This window comes from Corvus moneduloides, chromosome 8, assembly GCF_009650955.1.
Source record: "Corvus moneduloides isolate bCorMon1 chromosome 8, bCorMon1.pri, whole genome shotgun sequence".
NCBI lineage: Eukaryota > Metazoa > Chordata > Aves > Passeriformes > Corvidae > Corvus > Corvus moneduloides.
This window is the reverse complement of record NC_045483.1, coordinates 25,181,793-25,201,970: the sequence shown is the minus strand read 5'-3', so window position 1 is coordinate 25,201,970 and position 20,178 is coordinate 25,181,793. Positions and strand designations below refer to the sequence as shown.

General features: G+C 39.9%; 1 protein-coding gene across 4 annotated transcripts in view; it reads left to right on the top strand.

Annotated features, from left to right (window-relative positions):
* The window catches only part of RASGEF1A (RasGEF domain family member 1A), a 156,507-nt gene extending 138,028 nt beyond the window's left edge, over nucleotides 1-18,479 (top strand). For all 4 annotated transcript variants that reach the window (XM_032116938.1, XM_032116934.1, XM_032116935.1 and 1 more), the window contains 10 exons: nucleotides 5,405-5,542; nucleotides 8,779-9,000; nucleotides 9,285-9,359; nucleotides 9,603-9,695; nucleotides 11,328-11,430; nucleotides 11,731-11,810; nucleotides 12,394-12,585; nucleotides 13,675-13,798; nucleotides 14,066-14,138; nucleotides 15,818-18,479. In XM_032116938.1, the coding sequence (XP_031972829.1) occupies nucleotides 5,405-5,542; nucleotides 8,779-9,000; nucleotides 9,285-9,359; nucleotides 9,603-9,695; nucleotides 11,328-11,430; nucleotides 11,731-11,810; nucleotides 12,394-12,585; nucleotides 13,675-13,798; nucleotides 14,066-14,138; nucleotides 15,818-15,842 (1,125 nt within the window). In that variant the 3' untranslated portion in view covers nucleotides 15,843-18,479. The remainder of the gene's footprint in view (nucleotides 1-5,404; nucleotides 5,543-8,778; nucleotides 9,001-9,284; nucleotides 9,360-9,602; nucleotides 9,696-11,327; nucleotides 11,431-11,730; nucleotides 11,811-12,393; nucleotides 12,586-13,674; nucleotides 13,799-14,065; nucleotides 14,139-15,817) is intronic.
* Nucleotides 18,480-20,178: the final 1,699 nt, after the last annotated feature.

Here is a 20,178-nt window from a genome sequence, read left to right as displayed (position 1 = left end):
TGGACCATTACATCCCTCAGTTAGCTGGGCTGCTGTCACTTATTTTCCACTCTCTCCTCATTGTAAAGCTAAATAGACTGATAAAGAATAATATGAAATTGTAATTGGCATTTGCTGCTGGATGCACTTGTATTTGGGTCTTTTTCCTTGAAGTACCTTCACTTAATTTGCTGGCCACATTTGCTAGAGGTTATGCCCTGCCTTACCAGTCAGCTGCAGGTCAGTGCTGTGCACCAGAGCAATATCTGCCATGAAACCTGCCCAGCAAGCTGGTTTGCACTTTTGAGCTTTGACCAAGTAAGGAAAATCAGATTCTAGAAGAACCCTTTCTCCAGTCAGCCTCACCATCCTATTAGAGTTAGCAATAACCTCTGCTGTTAGGTTATTGTTGGGGTCAGTATAACAGTAAATCCGAAAGTTACCTCTCACAAAAATTAAAGAGATGCACTTATTTAAAAAGGTAGCCTACACTGACATGGTTTACTACAATCAGTTAAACCAAACTTACATCCATCTAAGTGTCACCATTTGCAAAGTGTGTATTAAAAGACTTTGGACTGAAATTGAAGTTCCAGGAAAGTCCAAGCTGGGAATCAAATAAGAGTGACAGAAACAGGATGGTACCAACAAGTATTTAAAGACCTAAATTGTTTAAATCATGGGCATGATTTGGAATCTTTCTTCTCTGACAAGAAATTACATGCTCACATGCCTAATCTTCAGCACATTAATAGTCCCATTTTGTTTTCTCCCTGGTGTGTCTGTACTCTGAGTGAGGAGCACAAAAGGCAGCCCTTGTTGGTCAATAAAGAATTTTTGACAGCAATACTGACCTAAGGCTTTTTCTCCCATACTATTCCTGATGTGCAGCCTCTTATTAACATCACAAAATTGCTCCACAGGACAAACTAACCATGGTGCAAAATTTCATCCAGGTCAGTCCCCTGATCTGCTCTCCAAATGTCTGCATAGCTCATCCTGTAGGTGGCTGGGGAAGCCAAGGGCCGGGGAAAGAAGGTGCCAGAACCACTGCATGCAGTCCTGTACTCAGAGGTGATAATTGTCCCCAGCACCACTGCCAAACTTAATTTGTGACTGAGCACACTCTGCTCTGTTAGTTGTAATGGTTCCTCAGCACCACGTAACTAAACAACAGAGATGGGAACATCTAAAAGATGCCAGGACCATCTGAAATATGGAATGAGTCAATCTGAGCTGTACGCAGGGAAAGACTGCTGTGAGCAGAAAGTGTCCAAATACATCTGTGAAGTACTTGGATTTAAAATGAATGGGATAGAAGATGAAACTTTCGTGAATAACAATGCACTTCAGAGATTTTCAAATGAAAGCAGTCTCTGGGGACTAAATCAGCTGGGTATTTAGAGATACAATACTAATTGTAAAGTAGTATTAGTGTGGCTTCTCAGCAGATGTGTTAAAAAGTCATGGCTTCCTAGTAGAAATTAAATGGCATTATATCCTAACAACAGGATGTCCAACAGAGCAGCTCATATTCCAAACACCCACATTCTTTCACCTGCTGGCAGCTTGGAAATGGGCCTGCAGGAAAACCAGCAAACAGCAGGGTGACAATAAAACACTTTTGGGATGTGGCTTTAATTTACATGCTCTTTCTACTATGCCCTTGATCCATTCCTACCTCCTTAATATAAACTGTAATTTTTTCCTGCCTTCTAAACACAAACTTCTTGGAAAACACTACCTAAACTTCTAACATTCCTCTCAAAATGCTACTTTACTGCCCTCTGCTGCAAGCACCTGTTTCACAGAACAATTTGGCCACTAGCATTTGCAAACATTTGTTTTTCTACATGGCAACAAATAAAATCTCATTTCACATGCAGGATAAAAACTCTTGACTCAAGATACTCTTAAGTATTCAGTCATAATCCATGAAGGTATCATCAGCTACCAGCACCTTCTAATTAAGTGGCTGCATAGCAGGAAATAGCTGACAAAAGCAGTTAAAGCATCTCTGATCATTTCTGATAGAGTTTGCTTATGCAAATCTCTTAAGACAAGCTGGACAGCTTGGTGCCCTGGATAGCATGTGAGCTGAGGAAGCAGCAAGAAACCAGGTTTTGAAGTTACACACCACAATACTTATCATTCTGTTGGTTTTGACACTACTGGCTAGCCAAAGAGTTCTACAGAAATACAACCCAGAGAAAAATGTATTGAAAAGAAAAACACTGTGAGGTGTCTTGGAGGCTGCTTAGAGTCCTTTTAACTACTCATAAAAAGCAAGAATTTCACAGTTTAAGACATCAATTATAACATACAAGTCAGTAGTTAAGACTGACCATAAAGGAGAAAACTTAACTCTCCATAAGTGCATCAGAGATTGGAAAGTCTCAAATGAGATTATCAGGGAAAAATCACTTGTATAGTATTATTGAATGGAAAAAACCCCTTGTTTTTACCACTATGGTACATTTTTTCTGCAGCTAGAGAGTATTTTATATATCTAAAGTTAAAGAAGAAATAACAGGAGAATGTAGACGTTAGTTTCTATTAAGTCTGTTTTACCAGTCTTTGAATATGTAAGTCCCTTCAAAAATTACTATATCCCCTGGGTTTTGATGCCAGTAAGTTCTCCTTTTTAAAACCAAAGAATAAAAAAATACTCATAACCAGTTCATTGCCATTAAATCTTTCCTACAAGCTCAGTACTGCTATTGCCCTCCTTTCTAATGAAAAGTTGTTTTTCAGTCCTGTCTTGTCTCATGCAGAACAAGGTCAATCCACAGTACTTAATAGAATTATTTTTCTTCTCAAAGAAATATTTGTGGGAGAAGTATTCCCATGGACTCCAGAGAATTCTGTCAAGCCTCACAAGGGGAGGCTCGTGTCTGGAGTAGGACTAGAGAAAAGTAAGTTGGTAGGTTTATTGCAACCATGACAGAAAGGAAACTGTGCTGCTACCCACAGATCTGTGAGGTTTCCATCTGGGTTACCACATGCACCAAGCCTGTCACGCTGCTTTGGGCTTCATCAGAGTGCACATGAAACAGAAATCCCATGTTCTGCTACGCTGAGGTCTTTTAGCATTGTTCTCAGAAAGTGTACACCTTATTTTCATGAGTGGTAAAAAGCATCTGATGAAACATTAAGCTTTTTTAAACCTGAAGAGTGATACAGTTTGCAGTTTGTCTTGCAACATTCCTAACTTTCCATACTAAGAAGGCAGACCATAACAACTCAAAAGTAGATACAAGAGATGGGAAATCAGTGTTCATAAATCACTGTGTTTTAACCTGTGCATGGAGTATAATCTGGGGTAATTTGGCTGAGTACTACAAGCACAAAGCTTCACTTTTCTCCTTCAAACCTTTTCCTTCTATATCAGTGCCTAAAAAAACTGATGAAATATAGCCTGGTGTTACACTGCACCTACTTCAAATCATGACAGCTAATGCTACCTCTTCAGTGGGCTCCTGGTCTTTAAGGAGCAATCTTACACACAGCAGCACTAAAAAAGCATCAGCTATGACTGATTTAGTCTCTTCTGCTGCTGGGGTCAGTCTAGACAACCCATAAATTCTTTATGAACCGAGTGTTCATATGGAGATGTTTGCCATGGCCTGAGGTGAGATTTTGAAACCTTTCTGCTCTCACCACTCCTTTTGCAGTTCCAAAAATTAAAAAGCAAGGATAGTCAGGATGATTAATACTGAAAAACAGTTCTGTAGCAGCTTTTGGTAAACAAAAGTGGAGTAGGCACATACCTGTTAACTTTAATTGAGTGGAAGTGCACTCCCTGGCTGATTAATTGTCCATCACCACCTACAGATTATTCAGCCTCCATGCATTTCCTAGGAAATAAGTATAAATTGTCTTTTCCCCAAGGCAGATGACAGTGGGAGTTTGGAGGACAGGCAGCAATAATCTGGAGCTCTGTCCCACACTTGAGAAATAGCTTGAAGCTGCACATGAGGGGCACTGAGACCCTGCTTTGCAGGAGTGCCCACTGCTGGCAAAAAGAATGGTGATGTTTTCTTTTTGGCCTCCCTATCCAGCTATTCTGTGTTTCTCTCATTAGCAGCATCGATTAAATGCTGTCAATAAAAACAGGTAGGAAATGCATGCTAGCAGTTTGCAGGTCTTAAACCAAAAACAGCCCAAGAAAATTCCCTCTAGACTTACAAGGAGGGACTGGCTTATTCTCAGATATGGAGGATTCAAGGGTGCATGGTTTAACTTCAAAGTTCTTATCAATGATTATTAATATCCTCATTGACTATATAATGATGAGATATACTTTAAAAAACAAAGCAAAACCAGCTTTGTCACACTGACCTTTGGTTTTGATTAAATAAACTGGGACATACCATCATGAGATGATGCTTTGGCAGGAGTTGCTACCAGCATTTGAAGACATTCTCTATTTGTCTTACAGCAGTTTCCTGTGGTGACACTCACATGTTCAGTCCCCTCCTGCCCCCCAAAGAGGCTGCTGGGCAGTGCAGTGAGGGAAAAGCTGTGCTGTGCCTGGGGGGACGTCTGCACTTACACAAGTGGGGAGGGAACACAAAGCAAAGCTTCCTCTTTTTCCTCAGTGCATCACAAGTTGGGTAGGAGGATAAATAAAACCTGAATTAAGGTTTGATTCTTCTTGTTCTTGAAAAGTGTACTTAGCACTCACTCTCCCAATTTTATAAGAGTGCTCCCTTGGATGTACTGGTGCTGCTGTCCATTGATACAATGGAGGGGGGAGTAATTGGCATCCAGTTCAGGTCTAACTGATGAAAAGCCTTAGATGAGTCACAGGTAACAAAAAAAAAAAATTTAGAAAACTACTCTTCCTACTCCTTTCTGTGGATGATAGCTTTCTGAGCCAATACCTTTTATTTTCAAAGTCTGTTTTGATTTAGACATCGTGGAGAGAACACATACATCTTTCCTGTCATTCATTTATTTAATATACAGCTCAGTCTGGATGGTCTGATAAATTCTATGGAACAGAAATATCTTTGTGAACATTTTTCATGGAAGACAGTTGGTAGAGTGCTGTGGTTTGAATTCAAACACTACAGTACTGCTGCCTCAGATGGCGTAAATCAGCTTAAATCCCATGGATTTCAGTTAAATAAGTCACCTGAACTGTTCTGTCACCTTTGTGGTTTTATACAGCTAACCTTGAAAATATCTTCAAAGTGTTTGGTAAGAGACATTACCAAGCTATCATGAAAGGAGGCTAAATGATACTATTTAGGAATCTAGTGCACAGTGAAATATGTTCTTTTTTTTGGTTCCCCTCACCTACTATTAATGCAAAGTATTTTCAAGGGTGTTTCTAGATTTCTGTGAACCTTTATCAGTTAATTTAATTTGTAGTTAGACAGGTCTATGGTCAGTAATCAACTCATTGTTTCTTTCCTAGGCAAAACTAAAATCCTTCGCTGCCAAAATCATTCAGCTCCTGAAGGAATGGACTGAAACTTTCCCCTATGATTTCCAAGATGAAAAATCCATGAAAGAGTTGAAGGAGATTGCTCACAGGATCACACAATGTGATGAGGTAGGGGTGGGAGGAGGAAAAAAAAGTTAAGTGCTCAAGCAGTATTTGACAGCTGTTACATGAACTGTGCCATGTTCTGTACAATCCTGCAGGCAGTATTTTCTAAATGAACTGCAGCAGCAGTTGCTAAGCTGTCAGGGTAACCACAGGACATGGGCTGCCTGATGGACTTAATGGTCCATTAGCAGAAACTGTCTATGTCTAATCACCACACGTAAGAAGAAGAGAGAAAATAGTCATGACAATGTGAAAAATGACTGGTGTGGAAGGAGAAAGAGCAGTAACTATAATGGCTCAAGAGGATTTAGTAATGAATTACACGCCATCCTTTGTGCATTGTTACTACTCTGTAGGTCCAAGTTCTGCAAGACACACCAACTAGTTGTATCAAATGTACCCTTGGCCGAGGTGAAGATGTTTATTACTTAGTAGCTCATTCCCAGCTTCTAACAATAATAAGCAGCTGGTTTATTGCAATGTTTCAGGTGACAGCCACAGTATTGCTACAAAGTTTACCTTTGAGCTCTGCTAGCTAGTCCATCACCAGTCTTAACAGCTCTGAGTTTCTAGCCTGTGAAGAAAACTAGGCCTTGAAAAAACCTTCTAAAGCAAACAGATAAAGCAAATTGGAATAAAACCAAGGGCTGTTGGTTTTTGGCGGAGGGGGGAGCAAGGGGGCCAGGGGAGGGGGGTTGTTGGGGTTTTTTGTTTATTTTGGCTTTTTTAGAACACTCACAAAGCCTACACGTTTTGTTCATTGGGAAAGTCACTGTTAACAACCAATAGAACCATTAGGAGGAACTGGGAAGACAGTGGTAGTAGGTGTTTTTGTTGATTCAAGTACAGAGAAAATGAAGAACAACAGGTCTGACAGCACGGCATGAATCAGGGGTAGGACAATAGAGTGAGGTGTTGCCAAGCAGTCAGAAGGAAGCACGTTGGTTTTGTTGCATCAGCAAAGATGTTTGCCTGGGTGCTGTATGAGAATGGCAGTGCCTCAGCAGGAGGGAAGAGGAAATGGGACTATAACATGCCTTCTCTTCTCTTTGCAGACAAGGGCAGAGGGGTGCATGTGGGCAGAGGTAGTACTGTGAAAGGGGACTTGGCAGAGGCTTTATTTAGAGTCTCTATCTTAATATTGAATTTGTCTGTCACTTTGAACTAGAAAGAAGTTGTGCCCTTTCTTTCTTTCTCTTCCCCTCCCTTCCCACTCTTATGTATGAATAATTGTCATTTGAGAAAAACCTGTATTCATGGCATGGCTCAGTGCTGTGGTGTCCGAGGCATGTGATGACATCCATTAATTACAGCACCACCATATTTACCCCCTTAACAAGGCTACCAGCCAAGTTCCATCATTGTAGAGCTGTGCCCCCTGTGACCCTTAGGAAATACTAATTTGAAGCTGACAACAAGCAGCTCTCACACTAAGTTTTTGTTACCACATCAAATTACCCTCCATACTATGCCTCAGTGTGGAATTATGGTAAAGGCTGGGGGTTTATTTTGTATTTTAAAGCTTTTTCAAATCCCCTTAAGGATACTGTTCTTCTTACATAAGGCAGAAAATCAACTGAGAACACACACAAAGCAGTCAGGTGTTGTCCTAGTGATATCAGTCAGCGTACCAAATAGCTAAAGCTACAGCCAGGATTGCACCCCAAAGTTGGTAAAAATGAACTCAAACAAGTACAAATCATTGTACAGTCACTGGCTTATCTTCCAAAGTGGTAGGGAAAATTAGGGTAAAACTAGTAATTAAAGGAAACTGTTAAAACTCTTAAGGACATTTGTCTAAGCATTAAGATGCTATAAATTCATAATAGCTGAAGTAAGCCATGGCTTTTCATGTCTGAGTTTCTTTGTTCACTTTTGCATAATGTCTGCAATGCTCTCACCTATCTTCAAGTGTCATTTTCTACAATCCATATCAGCAAGTCTGCTTCCTCCCAGACACGGGGGCAAGCCAGGCACAGCAGCTGAAGACAAACCACTCACAGTGGGAAGCTCAGCACACCAGAGAGCGGAATTCTGCTTTGTTTCAGTTGCCTCCACCAGGCTCCCTTGGCATTTCTGAACACTTGTAGCACAGTATCAGAAATTACTCCAGACAGCTGCTGTTCAGCAGTAATCCAGCCTCAAGATGAGCTACACTGCCTTCAGCTTTTCATTTGATTTCACTTGGGAGTCAGATTATTGCCTTGTAAAGCCCCATTCTGACACCATTATTGCTTAATTATAGCACGCAATATACAAGTATTTGGTAGTCATCATCTCTCACATCTGCTACATAATTTCAGTCATCGCTGCACATTAGTGGCTCCTTTGAATGGTCACAGATTCATTGCAGTTCTTTCTAGCATGTCCCATTGACTGGCAGAAGTCAACCTTGTGGTTAACTTCAAGAAAAGTAATTTGCATGAAAGCAAGAGAATGATTCTGTGAGGAAAAGAAGGACTATCTGGGTGAATTAATTTTCCCAACAGCAGAAGAAACCTAGGTCACTTAAAGCAGTAGCAGACAGAATGGAGGACTAGGAAAGTGATCAAGTTAGCTCTCTGGAGTTGATCTCAGAGAAATGGCTATAGGACACAATGGCAGAAAAAAAAAATCCCCTTAGTTGTCAACACACTGAGCAGATGGATTATGTTCCTGCGGCTTTACCTTTCAATGAATCCTTACAAATCTTATGTTTCAAATCTGCACATGATAAACAGGAAAGGCATTTTAGTTGTCCAAGAACATGATATATATTGTGCTCTTATATAAATATTTGGATGCTGTAGCTATTCAAAGCTAAGTCAGGATATTTTAGGGCTATATTCCTGGATATCATGTGAATTCCCTGGATTCCGCTTGGGCTAGACAGACTGGATTCATCAGTGGGTCTGATCAGAATGAGAGCTTTTTGGCACTTGGTACACAGAGGTTCCAGGAAGCCTTGTGCAAGGAACTCCAGCACCTTTCAGGTGCCCGCTGCAGCTGCTCACATGGATGCCCTTGAAATGGGGCACTACCCAAAGGAGCAGAGCAGCCAGCCAAGCAGGCATAACCATGTCATTATGGAGTTGTGTGGGAATTTAGGACAAGGTCATTTGTCACAGAATGATCAGCTCAGAAAAGATGAAAGAAAATGGATAATAGGCATTTATTTTTCCGAGGCAGAAATTCTCTGGTGATCCATGTCTGCAATAGCTAAAGGTTTTCAGCAGTTGTTGTTTCTCCCTTTTGCTTAGGAAAATGGAACAGTGAAAAAGATCATTAGCCAGATGACACAGAATCTCCTGATGGCCCTCTCTGCACGGAGCCAATACCAGGAAATCAGAGAGAAATTCCGGCAGCCCGTTACTGACAAGGGCACCATCCTCAAAACCAAGCCCCAGTCAACTCAAAAGGACATCCTGAGTGTGTGCTGTGACCCTCTGATCCTGGCACAGCAGCTGACCTACATCGAACTGGTGAGACACTGATTGGGGGGCAGTATTCTGTTTTCCATTTACTAAATATTAATATATTCATCAATATGAATTTTGCTATGGCTTCACTGAGAGCCTCCAGTGTATTAATAGCAAAATACCAAGTCAAGTAATGAACAAGAGCAATTAGGTACACTGATAAAAGCACCTCACACACCTACACTGTAGGAAGATAAAGTTACCAAAAAGTTCTCTTAACCTTGATTTTTTTCACTGAACTCTCTGTTTGTCTGTACAATGACAATCTCTCCTCTCTCCAAACACAGGAAAGGGTGAGCAACATTTACCCAGAGGATCTGATGCAAATTGTCAGCCACATGGACTCCCTGGATAATCACAAGGTACAAAAAGGTGTACAGAGGGAAAAAGAAACAAAAATGAACCAGAGTAGAAGATAGTACTCCATCATTTTGAGTACAAGAAAGTGCAAGAAAGACTGACATTTTCTAAGCTTCTTTAAGCTCATGCCTTAAAAAATGTGCAAGAGGATTTTATCAAAATATGAAGAGGAAGCTCATCCTTTGGTAAACTTTGACTTTATCATGACACAGGGGAGGTTTAACGAGCGACCTGTTCTCTTACAGTGCCGAAGTGATGTGACCAAAACCTATAATTTGGAGGCCTATGACAATTGGTTCAATTGTCTCAGCATGCTGGTGGCTACAGAGATTTGTCGGGTAGGTATTCATAGAAAACAAGATAGCAAAGGGATCCTAGCCTTAAGGACAAGAGGCAGGCAGTGGTCTAAATGAGATTTAAACATTAGCAGTGCAATTAAACATAATAGCATTATTCAAGCATTAAGTTATTTGCATGCTCATATGATTAAGAGTTCAAGGCTATGTTCTCTAATTTTGTGCAGCTGCATTAGTCATGCAGTGAAATGGAACTTGTGTGGACTGAGTTAGGAGCTCTTCTGGATTTATCTTTTTTTAAATGCATCAGAAGATTCTTTAAAAATACTTATCTTTAAATGCAGATTTACCAAAAAACAGCTGTCCTTCCACTGCATTTAGATAACATTAGCACTGTCATATATTTATTTTAAATTTATATTCATTCATTCTGTTCATACAATATTCACTGCAGAAAAATCAAGAATAAGCTTTTTTTAAAGTCTGGAAAGAAAGTGGACTACTTTAAAGGTTAAAAAAAAAAGAGGGAAAATAACCTTATTAGAGGTTAAGGTAACTTCTGTCATATAATAAGCAAAGAAATGGAAGGTGTATTGCCCCAGAAACCTTTTTTTTTTCTTCATGTGTGTTCTCTTTTTAGCTTCTTATTAGATTATTCTTTTTAGATTTCTATTAATTCCAGTTCTATCAAATGGGATTTTCACTATTCCTGCTTGGTCAGTAGCCCTTCTGTGGAAATCCCAACGCCTGCTGCATTTTCATGAAGTCCAGTGTACTGATCCTAAACTCTTCAGATTTCCTGCTCTCAGAAATGTATTGCAAAGGCACACCAAGACACTTCCAGAGCTGGCTGGTAGGGCTCATACATTTAGTAAACCATCAAAGAAAGGTTTTAGCACACTGAGGGCTAAGCCAGGCCTTCAACTGCTGAATCATTTTCTTTTGATATGACAGAAACTAAAGTACTTAGGTCAGAGAGTTTGCAGTCACTGCTTAGGAGCCACTTTTATATAAGCCAGACAGAACTTTTAGGTTTAAACAGGGAAAATAAATACTTTCATGAATGAATGCAGTCCAGGCAATAATTAATTTTGCTTTGCCATTTATAAAAGAACTTGCAAATCAGATGTTCAGCATCAGTTGCTTGATCCTGTGCATGTTTGCATGAGTGGGAATTTGTATATTTGCTCATCATCACTACCTGCTCTCAACAGGTCCTTTGGAAGTACAGGCGGCAGAATGAGAACAGCAGGATGGGGCAATTGTTTTCTCTCATATTTAAGTTCCATGTCCCTGATCTTAAGTCTGTCCAGTGCTTTCCCCCCCTTCTTGAGAGGTTTAAATGCTTTACATACATTCTTTCTGATAGCAGTGTCACGTTATCTTCCTTTTCCAGTAACAGGAAATTGCTGAAAGTGTCCAGCGTGTTTATGCAAAACTGCCTAAGACACGGAGGACTTCCCTGTGTAAACAAAAGTCTGCACTCCCCCACAGCTACACAAATAATTGGTAGTCACCCCAAATATTTCTGCTGTTTTATTAAAAATTAATCTTAACAAACTATCCTGAGGCCTATATTAAGATTTAGCTGGAAAAAGTGCCTTTGGCTGGACAGCCTATCCAAAATTCAGACCATCCCTTCTCTCTTAACAGACCTCGGTGGTTTTTTTCCAGGTTGTAAAGAAAAAGCAGCGTACAAGAATGGTGGAATTTTTCATTGATGTGGCAAGAGAATGCTTCAACATTGGAAACTTCAACTCGATGATGGCTATTATCTGTGAGTACCCTTAACACAGATGGCAAAGGGCGCTCCATTTTACAACCTGACTGGTGAGACTGTGCTCATACTTGCCCTAAATTGGCCAACCACATTAGCATGCACACTTCCACAGGGACAGTATCTGCCAGTGACAGATTAACGTGTGGGTAGGTGAGCTTTAGCTACAGCTTCTGATTGTCAAGCTGAAACACCTTCCAGAATCTTATGATATATGTGCTGATACATAAGCCCAGTTATATTAGCCCTGCATTTTTTTCAACTCAGTTGTTTCTTTGTCTCCTCTCTCTTTGCATTCAGCTGGCATGAACTTGAGCCCTGTGGCACGGTTAAAGAAAACCTGGTCCAAGGTCAAAACAGCCAAATTTGATGTTTTAGAGGTATGTATAGTTTTGACTTTATATAGAAATCAAATAGTTTCATCCAAACCTCTGCTACTCTGTCAGAGATCAGAGAGACACCTCTGTCAGTGGTTACCAGCACATAAACATTATGAGACCGTTTCCTCCATTTCAAACTCTCTAGATTATTTCTTCCTAGCATATTTTTGCCCATTTCACATCAGAGTTTCCACTCCAGTGAATTCTGCCGTTAAAACTAATTAGAGGACTCCACCTAGTGGAGACCTGCATGCAAACCAAACCTAATTGGAACCATCGTCAGAAAGAGAGGTGACAGCAAGGAGAATCTTGGTTTATCCCCGAGAGCCATTTATGATTTCCTTTCAGTCTGCTTTGTTAGTGGAATAGATGCAAAGTCAGTACAGAACCCTCCTTCCAATGAAGGTAGAAGTTAGAAGAACTTGCACCCAGACCTGATTAATATAAAGGTACTCTGTCGTGAGAGTTTAAGAGGGGCCAAATGAAGTTACGGAGAATGAACTCTGATGGTTAGAGCAAAGCTTTTTATTTTTAGGAAACATGCATTACCTGACTGCCTTTTCCACCCCCTCTATAAAAACAGCACCACATGGACCCATCCAGCAACTTCTGCAACTACCGCACAGCCCTGCAAGGAGCGGCGCAGCGCTCCCAGACCGCCAACAGCAGCCGCGAGAAAATCGTCATCCCGGTGTTCAACCTCTTCATCAAAGACATCTACTTCCTGCACAAGATACACACCAACCGCCTGCCCAACGGGCAGATCAACTTCAAGGTAGGACTCTGCTCCGACAGAAACTGCACTGCCACGTAAACCTGGAGTACTGTGAGCATTTCCCAGCTTCGGACTTCTGGGTCGTTGTATTACCCATTCCTTCAGTGCCCATGGGATCCAGACAAGGTGGTATCATTGTCTAGGGGAGCTGATTTAAATCAAATTTCTAGGAAAGCCAGCAGTTGCTTTTCTGTGGCAGCAAGCCATCATATCTGATCAAATTTAAAAGGTAACTTCAGCCTGAGTCATCATCCATAGCTGATTGCAGTTTAGCTAGCTGTAAACACTACACACAGCCAGCAAGTGTTATTTATCAGGTCTGCAAGGAAGGTTCTACAGCTGCTGGGTTCTCTCTCCCCAGTTAATAAACAGGCACGTCCAAAAGACCACAGCCTATCAAAAGTGCTTCTTGACAAAATTTTGTCAACATTGAAGCTGTGTAGGTGGAGGGGTCACACAGAACATACAGGACAAACCCCAATTAATTGTACATTTCTTAAAATCCTAGGAAAGAAAGAGTACCTAAATGTTCTATATATTATTTTGATTTCCTAAATTCGGAGAGTGCTTTATGAGAAAATCAGGTATGTCACATTTCATTTAAATAGAAGTATGGAAATGTAAAAAGTAAAGCAAATAAAAACTATTTACTGTCCAGCTCCGTTCACAGGCTAGTGTAGACACTCAATGCAGAAAATAGGCACCATTATATATGAAGAAAAGGTTGGTGAAAAAAATTGGAGGCAGAAGATCAGATGGTTAGCTGATAACAGATGAGGAATTAGCAGCAAGAGGGGGAGATGAAGGGAGGCAGAAGAAGAAAGAATAACAAGGAATCACACACAGAATATGCTGAGTTGGAAGGGACCCACAGGCTGCACAGCACCACCCTCAAGAGTCACATCATGTGCCTGAAAGCATTGTCCAAATGCTTCTTGAATTCTGTCAGGCTTGGTGCTGTGACAATTCCATGTAAGTCTGAGTAAGGGACGGTAAGAAGCAGCATAAAAAGAATAAGACTGAGAGGCTCTAATATTTCAAAGAAAGCAAATGCTCTTTTAATAATATTCTTTTAATTACTTCATGCAGAAGTTCTGGGAGATTTCAAGACAGATTCATGATTTCCTGACATGGAAGCAGGTTGAGTGTCCTTTTGAAAAAGACAAGAAAATCCAGAGTTATCTACTCACAGCACCTATTTATAGTGAAGAAGGTAAAATCCTTTATTGAACATTGTGAGTCTTTCTACATGTTAAAATACAGACAAAATACGCAGATGAAAAATACTAACATGCAAAATCATATTTTATTAGTAATTTGGTAAGTGTTGCAAAACACTTAAGTGTTGCATTGGCTTCTGATGAGGAAAAATTTCATTATATTTTTGCTAAGTTATATCTCCTGTATTTTAACCATTAGATTTTTTTTTTTTTCGGGTAAAGAGCTCAGGTATCTGATTATTTTTATTTTTTTTTACCAGCTCTGTTCATTGCATCTTTTGAAAGTGAAGGTCCAGAAAACCACATGGAAAAAGACAGCTGGAAAACACTCAGGTATGAGGCTTCCTCAGAACATGAGTCTTTCTGCAGACACACAGAAGCCTGTGACCATTAGCTTTTTCTGTCCTATTTGCTACCCAGCTTAAAACCATAATACAGGTTTTTTTCCTTCAAAATTTAAACCTGAAAAAAAACCAGTGGGGCTTGGATTTTGATACAGCTTTTCCAGCCAGGTCTATTGAGGCTGCAAGGTCACTGCTGGGACTGTGACAGAGAACATCCTTTGTTTAGGCTATCAAATACAGTAAAATAATCTGCATTTGTAGCAGTGTTCAGACATCATTTTCTCAGGGGAGCAAACCTACAGAGATGCTAAGAGAGCGCTCTCATCGTAGCTGTGCACTTACAAATTAAAGCTGTCCGTGTCATTAATTGTTGTCTTCCCTGATGGGGGAGACAGGTAGAGTTTTGCCAGGAGAAAAAAGGAGGCAAATGGGACTTCATGCTTCTCAGTCTCCTCTTAGGTGTGTATTAATTCTTATCTAAGGAGTACAAGCCACTGGCATGGCTTAAATATAGCACAGAGCAGAGAATGCAGCAAGAAGACAACTTATCAAGATTTCACAGCCTTTTTAAAGGTAAATTACCCAATGAGAGCTTAAAACACAAGATATTTTCACTTTTTTACCCATGTCCAAGAAGTTCCTAAATCACGTAGACAGGAACTGCGGAATTCTGTATCCAATCATCCCAAACCACTATTGCTGCAAAATATGGAGTTAGTGAAGAAGGAGAAAGAAGCTTTTAACTACAACTTATCCTCCATTTTGAGGTTTTCTACTTCTATCTATTTACTATTCAAATAGACCTAAAACCTCTAAATTTTTCACCCTGTGATAATCTCACATGGTATTCTATCACCTAATTCACACCATCGTAGATTCTAATTCTTCCCAGAGGCTGGGAAAATTTTCCCATGGACAAAGGTCAAAACTAGTACTGTCCAGGGGGGTAAAACCTTCCAAAACAGGCAGAGAAATATTCTCTGAATTCTAGGTTCCCACAACAAATGATATAAAAGGATGAAAATTTCTAGGAAAATGCTAATTGTCAGCCTCCCCTAAGGAATAAAGTTTCAAAGACTCCTCATCCTTCTGAGAATAGGAAGCACCAGTCCCATGTACATGACGAGATCAATTAATTAGAATTTTTCCAATACTGAGGCCAAGGCAGAGAGATTTGTAAGTCATGCTAAACATTAAAATCTAACAGATCTGTTCCAGACAGAGAATGAACAAAGCCTGCACGCCCTGAGCTTTGTCGAGGCACGTTGTAGCTTTGCTGTCCTAAACAAGACACTGTTTCCCACTGATCCCAGCATTTCTTAGGATGTCCACATGAGCTTTTCACTTATAACCTCCATGCAATGCACCTTGCATGAAATCCAACAATGTTCAGCCTGCAGCAGTTTAGGATGACAGAGGAACATATGCTACATGCCTGAGCTCATCCTAAGGGCCTGAGGTAATGTTATGCAAGTTAAATTTTCATCTCATTTAATGTCAGCATCTTTATTGAAATGCACAGATTTATTCCAGTTTCTAGCAGTTGAAAATCTATCTCTTGAAGAGAGGCTTTCAGCTAATGATGCAAGATAGATCTATTGCCAAAACTGAAAAACTTCATAGTGACAGAAAAGATAATTGTATTTTTTTTATTTTTTTGTCTTTTAGGACAACTCTGCTTAATAGAGCCTGAGATTTTTGGATCCGATTTGCAGACTTTGAAGCACATCTAATGGACATGTTTTTACAACCTGAGTGAAAGACTTTGGACTGAGCTAAGAAAGACCTCACTGGATGAGGTCTGTTTTGTATATACAGTAACTTTTATGAAATAAAATGTGGTAAATATTTCACATGTCAACCTTAAGGCACTTACTGAAGGGTTTTGGGTTTTTATTTTAAATATAAGGGCAGGGCCCTGTTCTCAGAGATTAAATGTATCATGGGAGATGGTATCTTATTCTATCAGCATCCAAATTTTTATTTTTTATTACTTCCACCAAAACAAATACAAGTTCAAACACACATCCTAACTGAAGCCAGTGTTCAGGTTAAATACCCCATTGGACCAGTATCCTACAGAACACTCAGTATGTCTCCCTAGCTTTGAAATGAAGGCTCTCCTTCAAATCAGCAGAATTGTTCACAGATGTTCACAAGTGTTTGTTCCTCTCCTCCATCAGCAATTAGTGCCTTACAAGGTACTGAGCTTGTGTAGTTGTACCTTCTGACGCTGGGCTGGAAGTAAGGGAAATAAAAATATGGATGTCTCGAAACCAGCTACAATGTACTTTCTAAATAAGTGGAGAATTATGGCACATGAAGTAGAGTATACCTGCCTGTAACACTGATGGTGCAGCAAACCTATTTTTGTTACATGATTTCAAGAGATAAGAGGGGGTAACTGCTGGGGTCTGTGCGTTTGTGTGTGAGTGTGTGTGTGCACATGTGGGGATGCACACATGTCTAAGTTTTAATACTTCTGGGAACTATCCTTTAAATTCTGGCTGTCAGAATAGTTTGTGTTTTCTTTTTGAAAAATCAGGGAATTTTTTTGTTTTGTTTGAAGAGAAGAATGTCTAACCTAGATTATAATCTCTGAAAAACAGGCCTAATATGTTTGTTTAAAAAGAAGTTTTGGAAAACAAAAAAATCAGCATGGGCCAGGGAAAGGGAAGTAAACTCAGATGTCCAATTTGAAGTTAAGGCTAAAGTTTCCAAAGAATTTCCTCACCATGAATTGGTCATTTAATTCCATTGGTTCCTTTGAAAAGTTCAGTCTGTACTTACAGACAGCTAAAACAAAGACCAGTTTAGAGTGTAAGTTTTTTTCTAGTCTTTTGCAAAGCCATGATTAACTGTCTGGGACAGAACCCATTGAAATCTAAGGGCAAGCACTCTAAGAAATTAGTCACCTTTGAACAAGTCAGTACCAAAGGCGATCTGCAAACCCACTGATGCTTGCCATTTCTAATTTCTCCTTTTAGTATTGAGTTTACTCCTAATTTGAATATCTAAGTACCTGGAGAGTTTTGTCAAGATTCAAGGTATTCCTTTCCAGGGGAGAAAAAAAAAAATAGTTAGGACTTCATCATCTGATCTCTGAGTTGAGAAAGAAAAAAAAAAAATAGGCTCAGATTAAAACTTATTTTGTCCAATGAACAAATTATTACCCACAAATACCTACTTTTCTTTTCCAGTAATTTTTCTCTGAAGGCTTGAGGGCTGAATATATGATAATAACTCAAGCCAGATAATTAGACTGGGCTTTTCTTTTTTTTTCTTTAAAAAGAAAAAACAAAAACAAACCAACAAAAATCCAACAAAAACAGTTCCTCTAGAGCTGACAGTGGTTACAGCCTCCCTAACACAGCCTTGCAGAGGACCTCTGCAAGGACTTATTTAAAAATGACCAGCTCTAGGTAGATGGTATTTATGTTATTCTGCCTTCTGTTGAAGAAGGGGCAGGACTTGCTGGACTGAGGGTCTGGTTTATTCCAGTCCAGCAGACTCTCCTTGCTTGAGTGCCTACAGCCAAGAGCAGTGCCACTGTTTGATGGAGCATCTGCAAGCACTGAGCAGAAATTTGCTCTATTGGCCCTGGAGTACGGTGAAAAATTAAAAAGAGCTTTCCCTCTTTGACTTCCCCCTTGGCAAATACTTAAAATTGGAGGAGTAAGTTGAGGCAAGGAAGGGAGACAAATCACCATTTCGCTATTCCCATAGCATTGGCATCAAAGAGAAACAAAAGCAAGTTACACCATGAGGAAGGAAGAAGTAGAATACTAACTATTAACAAGAACAGCCCAGGAAAGGGGAAGGGATAATTCTTATTACCTGCTGCTATTTTTCCTGTGCTGAAGTGCTGGCCTTCAGCCCTGGATTCCAGTAAAAATATTTATACTGTATTATTACAGTGTTTTGCACTTTCAGAGATGTTCTAGTTAGTAACATTGTCAGACACTATACGAGGGATTGTATATCAGCTTTGTTTATGGAACTGAAGTTTAAAAGGGATGCTTAAAATTTAAGAAAAAAATATATATTTGAAATGCAATTTTAGAACACTTTCTGTAAATGTATAAAAGAGCTTTCACATGAATGTGCACTTCACCGGTCAATCAGTCCAAGTACATACTTGAAATCCATGCAGTATCTACATTGGTTCCCTTTTATTTTTCCTCCCTACGTTTGATACATTCCTTAAATACTGTGTTTTGCTATTCTGAGCTGAAATGCTAAATATAAAGCTGTACCATAAAGCAGGATATTCTGTGTTTGACTGGATGTGCTTGCATTAATAAAAAAAAAGAAATTGCTTCAACCATGATTAACTTTTTCCATTGTTATTTTTCACTTGTAAATGTATCAAACCACAACCCAGAAGCTGAAGGAGGTGTGGAAGTCAATGTGGTCAAATGAACCAACTGGTTTCTTTCTGACATGAAAAGCTATAGTATGAAATATTTAAATGTCTTCCAGCAAAGGCAAGAGCAACACTAAGGCAACAATATGCTGCCACTTCTAATACTCTCTCTGCAGTAGTATTTTATGGATTTGATAGGGTCTGTGCTACAGAATATTTTTGTTCTCTCAATGGAAGTGTGTAACAGTTCCATTGTGTAAAAACACTTTGTGTCCTAAGAGTTGAATTTCATTTTTTCCTCCCTGTATTTGTCTTTGCACAGCAGAGCACAGGAACATTTGCTGGCTGCAGCAGACTGCAGGGCTTCCTGTGGCAAGGTTCTGTTGCCATTTCAACAACCCAGCACCTTTGGTTGCAACCACCACCCTTTGTCATGCCCTGCTGTACAGAAGCAAAGCCACTTCTCCAAGGTCACACAGAGCACAGACAAGCACAGAGCTGTAAGCAAAATCCAGCTTTTCTGCCCCAGTGCCAGCTCCTTTCTCAGGGATATAAGCCTTGGGGAAAAAAAAAAAAAATTACATCTTGGAAGTGCAGGAGCTCTGGAAAGCCCCGTAAGCATTTTTGGTGTGTTGGAAACTCTCTAGGGAAATGGTTTTGGTAACCAGAGCAGCCTCACAGAGTTGAGCAGTGCTAGGCTCAGTCATCACAGCTCATTAGAAAAGATAATGATGTTTAGCAGCATTAAGAGGATCGAGCAGATAAGAGTCTTCCTGATGGCCAGTTCACACTCGTAATTAATACGAATATTGCGTCCTTGAAAACTCACTTCCAATTATGTCCCATCCAGTCATTAGGATAAATTAGCTATTTACACAGGCATAAGAGTAAACAATAAAATTGCTTTCCAGGCACTTCACTGCCACTAGAGCACAACACAGGGTGACAAGCAGTAGCTCAATGCCAGTAAGGTACCCTTAGTTATGTTAGCAGCAATTTGATTTATCAAGTTAATAATTCCCGAGAAACAGCTTTCTTTTAGCAAATAACTCATGGGCAAAATTCAGCTGAGCAGTTAGCTGCCAACCAATATTAGTATACTTTTGGAGAGAAATCAGTAATTCTTTTGACGATGTGCTGACATATTTTCCCTTTTCAGCCTTCAATGTATGTAATTTTACCAGGGCAGCCCCAGTTTCCCAGCTAACCATAAAGGCCCACAGGCAGTGTGTGGAAGCACAGTTTTGAGCTTGTTCCCTGCAGCAGTTGAATAGGGCTGTGTGGACAGCAAGATACCTTAAAAAAAAAAAAAAAATCAAATTGCAGAAAGAATGAATCTACAACTGTTAATGCATGTCATCAAGGAAATTTCCAGACCAGTAAGCATGCAAATAGTAGCTTCTTTCAAATGCTTCCTTTCATGCTTGTCCCTGGCAAGGCAGGGATAACTGGGAATGTTTTGAGGTTCCAGCACATTTCTATGGGCTCTGACAGAGGTTCCCTGACAGTGCAGAGGTTTGCTGTCCTTCACTGCTTCCCAAGGTGGTCTTTGGAAGAGAGAGAAACCACACTTGGGGGTATTGTTCTGCAGTGACTTGGAGGTACAACATAAATTATAAACATCTCTCCAACATAATAGCAATAAAAAACTGAAACATTCCTA